This window comes from Nipponia nippon, unplaced genomic scaffold (assembly GCF_047370975.1).
Source record: "Nipponia nippon isolate SJK-2023a ecotype South Korea unplaced genomic scaffold, ASM4737097v1 scaffold_5, whole genome shotgun sequence".
Lineage (NCBI taxonomy): Eukaryota > Metazoa > Chordata > Aves > Pelecaniformes > Threskiornithidae > Nipponia > Nipponia nippon.
In genome coordinates, this window is record NW_028262369.1 from 47,940,252 (window position 1) to 47,954,837 (window position 14,586).

The window sequence follows — 14,586 nt, forward strand, 5'->3', positions numbered from 1 at the left end:
AGTCAGGCTTCTCCCTGTGCAACTGGGGTCTGGCCAGCAGGGACGGGGCTTCCTGCCCTTCCATGCGGCATGTCCAAAGCCCAAAATGTCTGGAGAGTTTTTGGTTTTGCCCTGTGATTGCACAGCCCGCTGTGAGCTAGTGGCAACTCCTGGCTCCTCCTTGAGCAGGTAGCAGCTGCCAGATGGTCCCTGCTCCAGCAGGCACACACCTGCATGCACCCCTTCCCCAGGTGCCTGCCCCACACACGGGCCAGGAGCTTCCTCACGGAGAAAGTCCAGTTGACATTCCTCCCCTCCAACTCGGGGAGAGAAGCCGCTCTGTCCTGGTCATCGTCAACAAGAACACACTGCGTCAATAAATAACCTTCATCTCAGCCCGTGTCGCGCCGGGGCTTGGGTCAGCAAGCGAGCAGGAGGTCCGAGTCGTCCCATGCCGTGGCTCTCCTTGCTGCCTTTGGGGTTTTTCCTCTGAGGCTTCACTGTACAATGAGAACAAGACCAGCTGCCCGGGTTTTATTGCTAAGTCCAAGTGAAGTGGCTTCGGTTTGCATATGGGGCTCCTCTGGGGATGGGGTGGGATGGGGACCGGGCTAGGGGGGAGCAAAGGGTCATTCTTCACTGGCTGACTCCTGGAGAAGGCGATGGATGTCCTGGAAGGAGGGACGATCTTTAGTGTCCCGTCTCCAGCAGCTGAGCATTAGCTTATAGACTGAGTCAGGGCAAAGTGCAGGCTGGGGAAGGTAGGTCTTCAAAACAAAAGGCAAAGATGACAAAGGGAGAGAGTTACTGCCACAGAAACCAAACAGCAAACTGCTCCTGGGGAGCCCCATTTCTCCGTGCACCAGGGCAGGGAGCTGTGCTGCTGTGTGTGTAGGGGCAAGGGGACACCCAGATGGCACAGTGGTGGGGCTGGGGACACCTGCTCATGTCTCCCAGCCTGGCTAAATGCCAGAGAGGGGACAGCAGGCAAGCGGTGCTTCGGGCTGTGTAAAGTACAGGATTTGCTGTGCCGGGTCCTTCACTAGGACTCCTTCCCAGAGGAGTTCCTGCCCCGTAACTCTCCCATAGCCAAGCTCTCTATCTGGTCACCTTAAAGCCTTTTCCCAGGTCCCTCAGTGTTCCAGGCTCACCACTGCCTGTCCTGTCCCATCCCGTCCCATCCCATCCCGTCCCGTCCCGTCCCATCCCATCCCATCCCATCCCATCCCATCCCATCCCATCCTATCCGTACCTGCCGGCCCTGGTCCCGGAAAAACTCGCCGGTGTTTTCGATGACCTGTTCGTCAGACAGCTGGGAGTAGGGCTGCTCCCGGCAGAGCGTGAAGGTCTCCCACAGCGTCACGCCGAACGCCCACACGTCACTGGCCGTCGTGAACTTGCCCTGGCCAGAGGGAGCAGAGCGGGGTCGGGCATGGGCATTACCCCAGCCTGCTCCATAAGCCCTATGTGCTCAGGGTTCAAAACCTCCTTCTGGATGCTTCAGCTTCCAGATCTGGGCCCAGAGGGGAGCTTGGTCCTGCAGACCTGCTCTCTGCCCAGGGCCAGAGGCTGGTGAGCTCTGGGTCTGGCTTGCAGTGACTGGTCTGAGAGCTGGGGCCTGGTAAGGACCCAACTCCCTGCAAAGATAAAAAGTAACCCTGCTCCCTCTTCCAGGTCTACCATGGCCAGGAGAAAATGTCAAGCATCCTGCTCAAAGGCTGGGCACCGGGACACCAAAGAGCACCATAGTCCCCCCCATCCTGCCTCAAAAAGCTGCTACCACTCCTGCTTTCTGCATGCTTCACCCCAAAGCTGGACTCCAAGGAGGAGAGGCTTCCCTGTCCCTTCTGCACCCCCCAGGCCGAGGAAACGAGGCTGTGAGCAGCCCCAGGGCCGTGCCAGTGTCCATCAGAGGACCCCAGCCGCCGCGTACCAGCAGGATGCTCTCCCAGGACATCCAGCGGATGGGGAGCACCGCCCGCCCCTGGATGCGGTAGTAGTCCCCGCTGTAGAGATTCCTGCTCATGCCGAAGTCAGCTATCTTGATGGTGTACTGCTTCCCCACCAGGCAGTTGCGTGTGGCCAGGTCTCGGTGCACAAAGTTGAGGGAGGAGAGGTACTTCATGCCAGAGGCAATCTGGGTGGCCATGAACCGCAGGTTGCTGTAGCTGCCAGGGGGGGACAAGGGAGGAATGAGGCGCTGGGCAGGACGGCAGCGGGGGGGGTACACAGCCCCAAGCAGGGCACCCCACAGCCGGGCAGGGTGCTTAGAGCAGGCAGCCCTGCCCACCCCTGCCTGTCCCAGGCAGCGCTACCTGACAGTGGGCGCGTGACCGTCAGGGGGACTGCCTGTCTGCTGGCGGGACAGGAACTGGTTGAGGTCTCCGTTCTCCATGTACTCAGTGATCATGCACAGTGGGTCGTCTGTGATACACACCGCCAGCAGCCGGATGATGTTGGGGTCCTTCAGCCGCGACATAATCTTGATTTCCTTCAGAAAATCATTCCTTTCCGGAACAGAAACCACACGGATTGGATAGACAGACCCAGAGGGGCATGGAGGTGTGCACAGACCAGCCGAGCGTGCCACCCACCCGCCCGAGCCTCGCAGGGAACCATGGGTCCCCTCCACTGGGACTGGGGACCATGAGGGGGAGCTCAGGGCTGATCCGCGCATGGCTGTGGGGTGGACTTGGCTGGTAGATGGGGTGCTGGAGAGCTGGTTAGGACCAGCAAGGACCAAGAGTCCTGAATTGTGGCAGCCCAGCATCTCCAGACAGCTCGGACACGTGTGGTCCTCACGGCTGCACCGAGCACCTGGCCGCCTGAGGCAGGACATGCTTTCCAAGCGTCCCGTCTCTCCTGGTGGGACTCTGTGCAGGGAGGAGTGATGCCAGGGCACGTGCAACCCCCAGCCCTGTACCTGGCATTCTTGTTGGCATCTGCTCGCAGCATCTTCACAGCCACCAGCACGGGGCAGTTGGAGCTGGCATCCAAGCCCTCGAGGGCAAAGTCCTTGCCCGTGAACTTCTCCATTCCCTCCACTTCACAGAGGTGAACCTGGAGACAGGCAATGGGCAGCCCTTACCTCTGCTGACCGACAGCCTCCCCCGGCCCCCACGAACCGGGAAGAGCCTTGCCCGAGCCCTGCCTGAGCCCTGCTCAGAGCAGATCCAGCTCCCACTCACCTCCCCAAACTGGCCTTCCCCCAGCTTCTCCTTGAAGGTCAGCAGCTTCCTGGGGAACTCCTCGACGGCCACATCCTTGCCTGAGAGCAGGTCCATGGTGAGGGCTGGCACTGAGTAGGTGTTCCCGCCCGTCACGCCCTGCAGGTTCACGATGTCGGCCTCGGCGTAGTGGGGGACACCCTCGGGGACGCTGGCCTGGGATGGCTTCACAGGGCCGCTGCAGCCTGCGGGGGAGATAGAGGGGCCAGTCCTGCCGTGGGTGTCCTGCCCTGCACCCTCCGCTCCCCGGTGACTGCTCGCACTCCAGTCACTGGCTTCTCTGTCCCCATCCTCTCCAGAGCCCCCACACTGCCCCAGCACAGCTGGGCTCCTGCAGACACCGCAGGCTGCTGCGCTCCTTCCCCATCACCAATAAATGCACTGATCCAGCCCCAAGCACCAGATGAGCAGGGATCAGCGCCCGACCTCCGGATCACCAAGGAAGAGATGCTGAGCATCCCAAGGACAGTGGTGGGGACACAGCCTGGCCCAGTGTGGACACCAGTGATTGCTCTTGCTCACAGGCTTTGTGTGACCTTGGAGCAGGATGCACAGGAGCTCGTGCAACATCCCCCCTACCCCTCTGTGCCAAAATGTTTGGAGCTTGGCCAAAAGCTGGGGCTGGGACTGTGTTGGGCTCAGTGCATGGTGGCTCCGTGGCTCTTGGGTGGCTCCATGGCTCATGCAGGGTGTCCCGGCTCTCACCTGTGTCCTCCTCCCCCGGGGTGAACTCGGGCAGCTTGCGGATCAGGCGGGAGGGCTCCTGGTAGTCAGGTCCCAGGGGGAATATGCGGTCGTAGGTGGAGCTGGACTCCTGCTCGCTGGAGGAGGAGGAGCGGTTGTGGTTGAACATGCTGGATTCACTGGGCAGGGAGAGGCTGACGGTCATTTCGTCATCCAGCATCCTCCGTGATGCCTGCGAGATGGGGGCAAGGAGGGAGAGAGCTGGGATGGGGGTCTCCACAGCACCGGCCAGACGGGGTCTCCTGTGCTCCATGGCACTGTGGCCATGCTCAGCCCTGAACCCCCCTCTCTGATGCCCTGTCCCAGGGCTGCAGCACCCACCTGGGGAAGGCATTTATCCTCATGTACCCCCCCTTCTCCTTCTACTGTCTGCCTCTATGGAGAAGAGCTTGGCTCCATCACCTCTGCGACTGCCCTCAGTTAGCTGGGGGGCTGCAGTGAGACTCCCTTGGGCTCCTCTTCCCCAGCCCAGCTTCAGGACAGAGGGACGGACAAGCAGGCAGGTCCCAAAGTCACCGCCCTGCTCAGCTAAATCCCCTTGCTTGGAAGCTGAGTGCAAATCACAACCTTCCCAAGGAGGGGAAGGGAGCATCAGCCCACGCACAGACTCTGCTTTCCCTGTGCTGAGCTCCCAGGAGAACCTGCCTGGGACAAGCCCACCGCCCTGGGGCACCTCGCCAGCCTCCCCGCCCTTGCCCACCTTCTCCAGCATCTTCTGCCAGAACTGCCGCCACAGTATGATGACAATGATGGCCACCAGGATGAAGATGATCGCCACCAGGCACCCGATCAGGATGCGTGTGTTGCTGTCGTCTACCTTGAGTGTGGGGTCTAGCAGGAGGAGAGGACACCAAGAACTGGTTACACCAGCGCAAGGGGAGATCCCATGCCCGTTTCCTCCACTGGATGGGGCAGAGCCTCCCCAGAGCATCACCCCAGCCCCTGCCCAGCTCAGGGCGATGTGCTTTTCAGTGCCTTACCATAAGTGGTGGGGACCACAGGCACCTCCGGGGGGGCCACAGAGTTGTTGTACATGGCTGCGTCTGGCAAGGGAGAAGAGGAGAGCATCGGTGGGGTGGGAACGGGTGCCCCACAGCCCCACTCCCTCCTCAAACCCCCTCCCCAGGAGGGTCTGGGCCCCACAGGGCTCACGGTGGCGGGTACCTGACTGGAAGGTGATCTCGCTGAACATCATCCAGGAGTCAGCAAAGTAGTACTGGCACTTGATGGCGCTGGCCATGCGGTGGAGCAAGGGCACGGTGACGAAGCGGGCGCTGGGGTTCACGTCGTCCAGCACCAGCACTGAGGAGACAGTGCTGGGCTCCCACTCGCTGGCGTCGGCTCGGAAGTAGCACTGCACCTCCTTGAAGATCTTCACCCCTTTGGCGAACATGTTGTTGCAGTGGACCTGTGGGGCAGCCCGTCAGCGCGGCCATGGTGGGGGACGGGGATGGGAGACAGGGCAGGGGGCGCACGGACCTTCATGGCGGTGAAGTTCCTGATGCGGTCGAACTCGAAGGTGATCTCCACGTAGCCACCGGTGGTGCTCTCGTTGCGCCAGCCCACGTAGTCGTAGCCCGGCCAGACGTGGTACTCGTGGGTCTGCGTGAAGTCGTCCAGCCCTGACACCCCGTCCGTCAGCTGGCCCAGGCCCTCCGTCATGCTGGCACGTGCAAGGGGGGAAAGGGAGCGTGACTCTAGCCAACCCCACAAACCTGCCAGTGCCCAGCACTGCCCTCCCCCAACTCCTTGCAGCCCCTGGGAAATTTGGGGAGGGTTTTTTTTGTGCTTCTTGAGGTTGTCCCTGGAAAAGGCTGCAGGATGCTGACCATGTGGTGCAATTAGCATAAATCCGAAAGAAGGCTGGGGGTGCTGCCCCCATCATGCTGTTCCCGTCACCATGTGAAGCCTCCCAGAGCTGGCCATGTGCCCCGCTTCAGGGGCACCCCAAGTATTTGCTCTGCTGAGGATCAGCATGCCAGCCTGCAAATGTAGGGAAGAAACACCCCCATCCCCTCCTGCCCGGCGCAGCACCCACCGCGTGCGGAAGCCCCCCCAGTCCTCACCTGTACCCGAACGCTCCATCGTACACTGAGTCATTCAGGTAGATGACAGTGCCCCCAGGAAGGACGAGCTGCTGCCCAGCTGGCGCGTTGTAGGACACCAGCCCATCTGCGGGGAGCGGAGGGTGAGCAGCTGCCCATGCTGGACACCCCACTGCCAGTGGGCCCTGCCAGCTCCAGGGTGCTGCCAGCCTCCAGTGGGACAGACAGCCCCCAGAGGACAGACAGTCCCACAGCCAGGCTCTGGGGACATGGGGAAGGGTGCAGGATCACGCCACCCACCCAGCCAGACACAGCCGTACAGCTCCACGCGCAGGCAGACATTCATGGAGTGGTCGGTGACGGGGATGAAGCGGACGAAGCGGGCAATGAGGGGTGGCTCCAGGTCCTTGAGAACGATGTCGTAAGGGTTGGTGTTTCCATCCAGCACCTGGGGAGAAGAGAGAAGCGTGGTGGGGACGGGAGGGTGCAGCCCCCCCCGCCCCCGCCTCCTGGCACAGCCCCTTCCCGCCGCCTCACCTGCTTCCTGTGCCGGTTCCTCCAGGAGATCCAGCGGGTGCCATCCCGGCTGTAGGTGATCTTATACATGGGGGCAAACTCGTTGCCGTGGCCCCCAGCGTGGCGCCCCTGGGTGCCCACCAGCGTGATGAAATGCAAGGCACGCAGGTCGATCTGCAGGAACTCCTTCAGGTCGTCAGGCTCCACCGGGATCTCAGGGCACCAGGCGCCATCGCCATCCTCCGAGTCCAGCCTGCGAACACACAGCGGAGGAGCCATTTGCAGGTGGCCGAAACAGGCCCTGTGCTCCCCCTTCTGCCCCTCCGTGGCAGCCCAGACCCTGCTGTGGCTGTCACAGGAGGGTCCCCGCACTCACCGTCCGTACTTGGCGGCTGTGGACTCAGACCACTGGCTGGAGGCCGAGATGTCCTCATCGGGAATGTGCCCGCCTGACATTCCCAAGGGGTACCGGCACACCGCTGCAACGAGACCGGCAGGGTGCTGAACGGGCATCCCTCCTCACCTCCCCGGCTGAGATACGTGCCGAAATACAGCATGGCACTGCCGGGGCTGGGGCATATCCACAGCGCTGCAGATGCTGCAGCCCGGGCAGCTCAGGCACAGCACTGTCCGTCCCTCTGGCTTACAAAGGGGGCATGAAGCACGACAGGATGGTCCTGCACAGGCAGACACCTGCCTGGGCAAATGCAGCAACTGGCCGGGGATGGATGCCAGCCCAGCTCGAAGCAAAGCTGAGAGCAAGGAGAGCCAGCGCTCCAAGGGCTGCTGGACACACCTGGTCCCTATCCCCAGAGGTCCCTTCAGCCTTGCTGGCAAGCATTTCAGCTGTGGTGGAGGGAGAGCCCATGGGCTGGCACTGCTGTCCCCACGCTCCCTGTGCTGGGGCCACTCAGAAGGCTCGCTCCAGAAGCCGCTTGCCCAAAAAACCCACCCACAGCAACCTGTTCTCAGCCATGCCGCCCCGCTGCTCCCCCCACCTGCATGGGGGAACAAGTGACAAAGGCGGGCGCTTGCCCTCCCCACTGGTCCCGTGGCTCCCATCACCAGCCCTGCTCCTGCCCCGACTGCAAGTGGAAAAGTACCTGGGGTGGCGGGCGGGCTGCGTCCCCGAGTGGCAGCCGGCTCCCCCGGCACTGCATCCACACCGCTTCCCAGGAGTTATTTTTTCACGCCTGGCTGCCAAGAGAGCTGCTGAAAGGCCGGCTTGTTTGGCCGTGTTTACTGTCTGGCCGCCGGCTCCAGCCCACAGCGCTCCCTCCGCACACCACCCCGAGCAAACACCCTCACCGAGGTGGCAGGGCCCAGGTGAGGATGCAGTGCTGGGGCCACCTTCTGCCCCCACGGGCTCCGGCTCGCCCCCGGTGCTGCGCCGGCAAGCAGCCCGCGTCCCAGTGTGCGGTGCTGCCCGGCAGCTGGCTCCCGTCCCTGGGTCCCCGCACCATGGGGATCACCTCCTGCATCTGACAGAGGGATGGGCCCATCTTCAGCATGAGCATTGGCACAGTGGGGAGCATCTCTTCTTGTCTCCAGCTCTCCCACTTGTGATGCTCTGCAGAGTGCAGCTCCCACTGAATTCCCATTTAATTCTTGCCGAACATGGAGCCAACCCAGCTCCTTTGCCCTAGGTAATAGCCATGCTGGCCAGGCAAGCCAAAGCTGCCAGCCCTGGATGGCTGCAGAAGAAACAGGATTGCTTCCTGGAGACCCAGCAAACTCTTCCTATGGGTGGAAGAAGCCTTTGAAGGGACTTGTTACAGGGATGCCCCAGGGAATCCCTGCTGCGCCGAAGGAGCCTGGGCTCTGTGTCCATCCCTGCAGTGCAGGAAGGGGGCTGAGCCCTGCAGAAACAACCATTTGAACACACTTCTCTCACTGACGTCCGGTGCAGTGTTGTGGTTTCTGAGCAGAAGCCAGACACCTAGTCAAGCCACTTTACTAAAGCCAACCTTGGTTTGCTGCAAAACCGCCAAAGAAAGCACATCACAGCGGCAGCAGACAATACCCTGGTGCCTTGCCTTCTGTATGCTGCAGCTTCAAAACTGAAAGGGCTCAATGAGCCCCCAGTGGAGAAGGGCCCAACTCGGAGCCCGGGGCTCCGGCTGCAGCACTTCGCCGGTACCCCAACACCCTGCCAGCCTGCTGGTGCCAGGACAGGTACCCATGGCACGCAGAGGGTGCTTCTGGGTCACCAGCGGTGGCTGAGTCATGTGAAGGCCAGCAGAGTGTTGGGGGGTTGAGGGGCCATCACACACTGCTCCCAGAGCTGTAAAAGTCCTGGAGATGGTGGAGATGATGTGAGCCCAAGCTCAGAGGTCCTGGCAGGAGCACAGCCCAGGGGAACATACCTCGCAGCTCTTGCAGCTGCCTGGTCCCCGTCTCACTTACCTGGGTTGACCTGGGCTCTCGCACCCCGTGGGATGTGCAGCAGCAGCAGCAGCAGCAGCAGGGCTGGTCTGGGGGGAGCCAGCATGTCGGCAGTCCTGTGGAGACAGAGCCGGGACTTGTCACACCGAGGCAGCTGAGCTGCGCAGGAACGCCAGTCCTGCTTGGGGCGGCCAGCTGAGGATGGGAGGGCTTCCTCTGCATGAGACCCTGTGTCCCCACCTCAGCCTCGGAGGAGGAGCAGAGCCCCAAGCCTCACGTCTGTGATGATGGTCGAAGGGGTCCCGGTGTCCCATCTCCTCTGCCACCACCCTCCCAGGAGCCACAGCATCGTGGTGCCGCGCCGACACAGCCTCGGCACAGGCAGGTAACACAGCCCTGCCGCATCCCTGGAGCCGGCCACATGAAATGGCCACGGGACCCACACGAACATCCCAGGGCTCTGCTCGGGGCCGGTGCCGTCAGACTCCACCGATGGATAGAAAGGCTCCGGCTGGGCCGCCCACCCTCAGATGGCTTTGAAAGCAAAACGTTGCACAACCCCATCATATAACAAAATAATAGCACATTGTACACGCGGTTTCCCTGCCTTCTGGCTAGGCAGAGATAATAGCAGATAATCGCCTGAGATTTACGGCACATTTATTGTGACAGTTCTCCACGGCAGAGCGGATCTCGGGGACATGGGTGACGCAGAAAAGTGTGACAGAGGGCACGGGAGCCAGCTTGCACTCGCTGCCTCCTGGGGAGCGTGGGATGGGGCTGGAGGGGACCTGGGGGTCCTGGCAACGGGGCTTGGGCTGCAGCAAGGGGAGCAAAAGGGCTGGTGCTGGCGAGGCTCCTGAGAGCAGGGTGCAGCCCATGGCGCAAGGGGATCCCCCAGCCCGGGGACATGCCTGCCCTCTGAGTCAGTGCTGCCACCACGGCCACTTCGCAGGGCAGTGGCCATCACCCTGGCTAGCCTTCAGCTGCCAGGAGCCCCCAGAGCCCGAGCAGCTCCTGCTGCACCCATGCACCTCTGGGGAAGCGCCACGGGGCATGGCACCAGGCCGGGGGATGCACTGGGGACACCAGCGCCAAGTGGCGAAACCCAGCGTCCCCTAAATGTCACAAGCCTCACCCCAGGTTTCCCCTCCCCTTATTTGCCAAGGGGACATTCATCCTCCTGGGACAGCCCTTCACACGAGCACTGGATGCAGATTAGTCCTCTTTTTATTAAAAAAGACTATTTTAATCTCGTTTACGTGCACATTAACCTTTGCAGGAACAACTTACTAACCTGGGGGCTACAAGGACCATAGCTCCTGGCCAAGTGGGACCTGGCTGCACTTGAGCGCTGAGGTAAATCCCAGCTGAGTCCTGCTGTACCAGTGATGGCTGGGCTGGGCTGGCGGGTCCCCAAGCTGGCCCAACACCAGTGACCCCGCAGGTGAGTGCCTGGTTGTGTCCCTGCACCCACCTCACGTGGGGACCCACACCCTTGTCCCCACTGCCAAGAGAAAGCCCAAACCCACCCTGAACAAGCTGCCACACGGTGGATGCCCCCGTCCTGCAGCACCCAGCTGGGAGGTGCTGGATACAGCCCTGCTCGCTGGCCAAACCAGGGCTTGGCACGGCAGGAGCGAGGCAGGCTTGCTGTGACTGTGCAAGCACCCAAGGGGAGTGCAAAGCCCTGGGAGGTGCCGCCCGCACCCTGCTAGAGGCTCGCTGCACCCAGCAGCGCTGCTGGATTCCCCGGGTGTCTCTGCTAAACACCACGAGCTCTGCAGGAGGTACAAACAAACACCTGGACTTAGGTTGACTTTTACCCCTTTTTTTTCTAATTTTTTTTTGAAAAGCACATATATGGTTGCTTTTTTTTCTGTTGCCAGCTGGGAAAGTTTAGTTAGTTGCAACTAACTCAGCTGCAACTGGGAATTTCAACTGCATCGCTGAGAGGCACACACAAGGCTCCTGTGTTTGATGATGGCCAGTTCCCCCAACATTAAAAATCGCAATTTCCTTCTGCATTCCAAAAAACATCCAAGGATATTTTTTCCCACTATTCTTTCAGGCTGAGTAAACTCTTGAAGCATCAGGATACCAGATGCTGTAATCTCCTGCAGGGAACGCATTTACATTTAGTCCAATATAGGGAAATTATCCCCACGCAGCCATTGCGAAGTGCTCATCGCTCCTCGGGGGAGCAGGGCTGGGGGACAGCGGGGAGAGGGTGACTCAGGTGCCGAGGCTGGGGGCTAAGGGACGCGTGGTCAAACTGGCCCAGCAGTATTGGCAACCCAGCTGGAAATCATTTTTGTTCCACCAGCCCTGCAAAAGAGATGGCTTTGCAACCTTTTGTCTGAAAATGTTTGCCGAAAATTTTCAATCACTGGAAATTTTTAGTGCAGAGAGTCTTTGGAGCTCCTCCCTGGCGTCTTCTGATCTTGGGAGCCTCCCTTGGCCGCTGCCTTTTTTTTTTTCTTCCCCCCTTTTTATTTTCCCCACTTCTTATTCTACTGAAATCACCAGGGAAAATTAGCGGGGAAAAAAAAATTAAATCAACATTTGTTTAGAGACAAATCCCACCCAAGCTGCAATCCCTCTTGCCCCCAGCCTGTGCCTGCTGGTGAAGTCCCCAGCTTGCTTCCCAGGTCCGTGGGGAGGGGGCTGGGCAGCAGCAGCCTGCACCCCCTGTGCACGCCAAGTCCTGGACATGGGTCTCCAAGGGCTCCCATTGCAGAGCCCCCATCCTCGCATGGGACTGGGAGCTCCACTCCTGCTGGGGTGGCGGGTGGGTGGGACGCACCAAGGCCATGCTGGAGGGAATGTCCCCGAGCAGTGAGAAGCTCCCCGTGACCCTGGACCGTGACCCACGGCACACAGTGTTTCAGTGAGGGGGTTCGGGACCCCCGCCCCAGCTGGCACTACAGCCCCCAGCATGCCGTGCCACCGGCGCAGCCTCGGCAGGAGCACAGTGCAGCATGCCGGGACCCATAGTCCCCCTCCCCTCCAAAAATGCCATTTTAGACCTTTGCTGGGTTGGATGCAGCCCCATTTTCTGCAGTGGCAAGCACCTCCCAAGCCGCGGGCTGGCCGGCTCAGCCAGGGGCACCACAGCTGTGGAGGGTGCGAGTCACGGCTGGTACGTCCCCGTGGCTGCCAGCTGCCCCAGAGAGACCCGCCAGCAGCACAGCCCATGGCCGTGGGGCCTGGGGACATGGTCCTGTGGGTGCTGCACCCAGCAAGCACCCCCGCCAACCGAAAACTTGCAGTCCTCCTTCTCCACGACACCGTGCCACGGTGCACGGCGTCGCCCCGCCACGGTGCAGGGCTGCACAGCATCGCTCCGCCACGGTGCAGGGCTGGGAAGCCACAAGCAGGTCCCCAGCACCAGGATGGGGGGCAGGATGCTCAGAAGCACCAGACTGGTGGCCCTGTGTCCCCTCCCCAGTGTGATCTGGTGCCTGGCTGGGGGACCCTGGGGACACCAGGGCCTCTCTGGCTGGCCAGCACCACCGCCAGCTCTGCCAACAGACACACAGGCGGGAACCTAGGAGGGACACCAGGAAGCGCTGACCTGGCATGAGGCATGGGGGGGATTGCTGGCAGTGGGGGGGAAAAATGGAGAGAGGGAGCCAAATGTCACCTCCCCAGGTGGGGACGCTGCTCTGCTGCTGCCCCAGCCCCTTCCCGGGTAGACCTGCAGCCTGGCCCCTCTGCCCGGGCTCCGCTGAGGAGCACGGGTGACCCTGCATCCCCCCAAAATCCCAAAGCCGGGGGGGTGAATGCCTCCCCACGCACCCAAGAGCGACTCACCAGAACGAGGAGGCAGTGGTGGGTGGGAGGGCTCCTCGCCCCTCACCCGGGCCAGGGGAGCCAGGCGAGGAGCGAACTTCCCCGGGCTGATGCAAGATGCCTCTGGGAGCGCGTTCACATTCTGCAGATTCCTGGGACCCGGCCAGAAATCCCACAATCCTACATCTTGCACATTTGGTTTCAATTAGGGAGCGGAGAGAGGGAGCCAGTCACCAATCCAGGCTGGCTTTTCGGCGGAGGTTATTTTCCTCGGCCCGAGGGAATGTGTGCAAAGCTATAATTTACAGCAAAACCCATTCATAGCGCAAGAGAAAAAAAAAAATCCCCGTGGCCGGTGAGGAAACTTAAAGCAATAGGCAGCGCTTTGCTTTCCGGCACTCGCCCCCATGGCTGCGGGATGGCACACGGGTCCGGGACCCTCCCCCTGCGCTGTGGGGTGCAGGGGCCAGGCGGGACACCCCCAAAATGCAGGTGGATGGAGGTGCTCCACCCAGCTCCATCGCTGGCCCAGAGGGTCCCACGTGGGCTGCCCTGCTCCAGGCCCCTGCTGGGAAGGGTTCCAGGCTCCTGCGCGGGCACGCGTGGAAAGGACACCGGCTGGAGAGCCGACCTGCCCCGGCACGTGGCGTGCAAGAAGCACTCTGTCTCCCCACGCTGCATGCTGCGCTCGTGGTTTTACATCATTTCCAGGCACCAGCTTGGTACTGTGGCCACTGACTACGCAACGCGGCAGGGAAAAAATAATAATCGGCTCACATTAATTTTTGCGTAATAGCTAAAAATGCCATTAAAAAAAAAAACAAAAACCAATTTTTTTTCAGACTAGTGTTTCAGCTGTATAAAATGCCAGCACCCACACTGCTGTGGGAGGGAAGCAGCACCCCTGGCAGCAGTCCAGCGGCTCCCAAAAAGCACTCGCATCCCGCAGGACACCCCACAGCCCCAGGGCTGCAGCCTTGCTCCTAAACCAACTTCCTCACCAGAATCCCAGCCTGTCTGCTCTCCAGACAAACAAACCAAGTCACCAGCAAGGAAAGCCATCCATTTCCCATAGCAGGACACCAGCGACCCTCACTGCTGCCGCCAGAGAGGGGCTGCGGTGCCAGCCCAGCCACGGGTGCAGCAAGAGGCGCGTCCCAGGGCAACGCAGGCAAGGCAGAGCACCACAGCTGCCTCCAGGCTGGCAGGCAGGAGCAGGTTGGTGCGGTGCCTGCTGCAGGGCTCCTCCGCACCATGCCCTGGCATCCTGCCCTAGATGGGCTGGCAGGGGGATGCCCTCACCCGCACACAGGCTGCCCTACGTGCACGCCGGCACAAGCGCCGGCCAGCTCCGCTCCGCCCCGCTCGCCTCCTGCTACCTGGAATTGGCGCTCAAATAACTTGGCAGCGACCAGTGCCGCGTCGCTCTATCCCAGGACCCAATGCAAAGGTGTTGGTGTGCAAACAGAGCCAAAAAGCCAAAGTAAACACCTCCCCTCCCCCCCTCCCAGCACCCGGGGAGCCAGCCGGAGCAGCTATCCCCCAGGTTCACTGTGCAGCCCCTCGCTCGTGCTCGGCCCTGGTCCTAGGGCCATGTGCATCCTCCCAAGGTGGGCCACGCTGTGCTTCAGCTGCTGCCTGCCCCATAGCAAGAAGGAGCAGCTTCAGGGGTGCCCGCCTGCCCTCTGGGGAGCGGAGATGTCCCTTCCCCACGGCAGCTGCTCCTAGAGCCAGGCAGAGCCAGCGGGCAGGGGGAGGCAGTGGTGCAGACCACCCGCAGCATGGCACTGGCTCCTCACATCCACTCTGGCTCCCATCCCAGGCTGTCTCCCCCAGGACCCGTGGCCGCCAGCCTGCCTCGGCCACACGCAGCCTGGCTGGCCCATGGCAAGCCA

General features: G+C 61.5%; 1 protein-coding gene across 2 annotated transcripts; it reads right to left on the reverse strand.

The window, feature by feature from the left end:
- Positions 1–604: 604 nt before the first annotated feature.
- Positions 605–13,378, reverse strand: DDR2 (discoidin domain receptor tyrosine kinase 2). 2 transcript variants are annotated; one of them, XM_009462521.2, is made up of 17 exons: positions 12,713–13,378; positions 8,918–9,012; positions 6,888–6,990; positions 6,533–6,764; positions 6,296–6,443; positions 6,017–6,122; positions 5,430–5,613; positions 5,115–5,358; positions 4,931–4,993; positions 4,651–4,781; positions 3,912–4,122; positions 3,168–3,391; positions 2,903–3,039; positions 2,295–2,486; positions 1,913–2,147; positions 1,232–1,381; positions 605–746 (listed from the first exon to the last, which is right to left on the reverse strand). In XM_009462521.2, exons 2-17 carry the CDS (start codon positions 9,000–9,002, stop codon positions 609–611), a joined length of 2,583 nt encoding a protein of 860 aa, XP_009460796.1. In that variant the 5' UTR covers positions 9,003–9,012; positions 12,713–13,378; the 3' UTR covers positions 605–608. The 2 variants fall into 2 exon arrangements, with proteins under 2 accessions (XP_009460796.1, XP_087588898.1); XM_087732772.1 differs by lacking the exon at positions 12,713–13,378 and adding an exon at positions 9,137–9,487.
- Between the last annotated feature and the right edge of the window lie 1,208 nt (positions 13,379–14,586).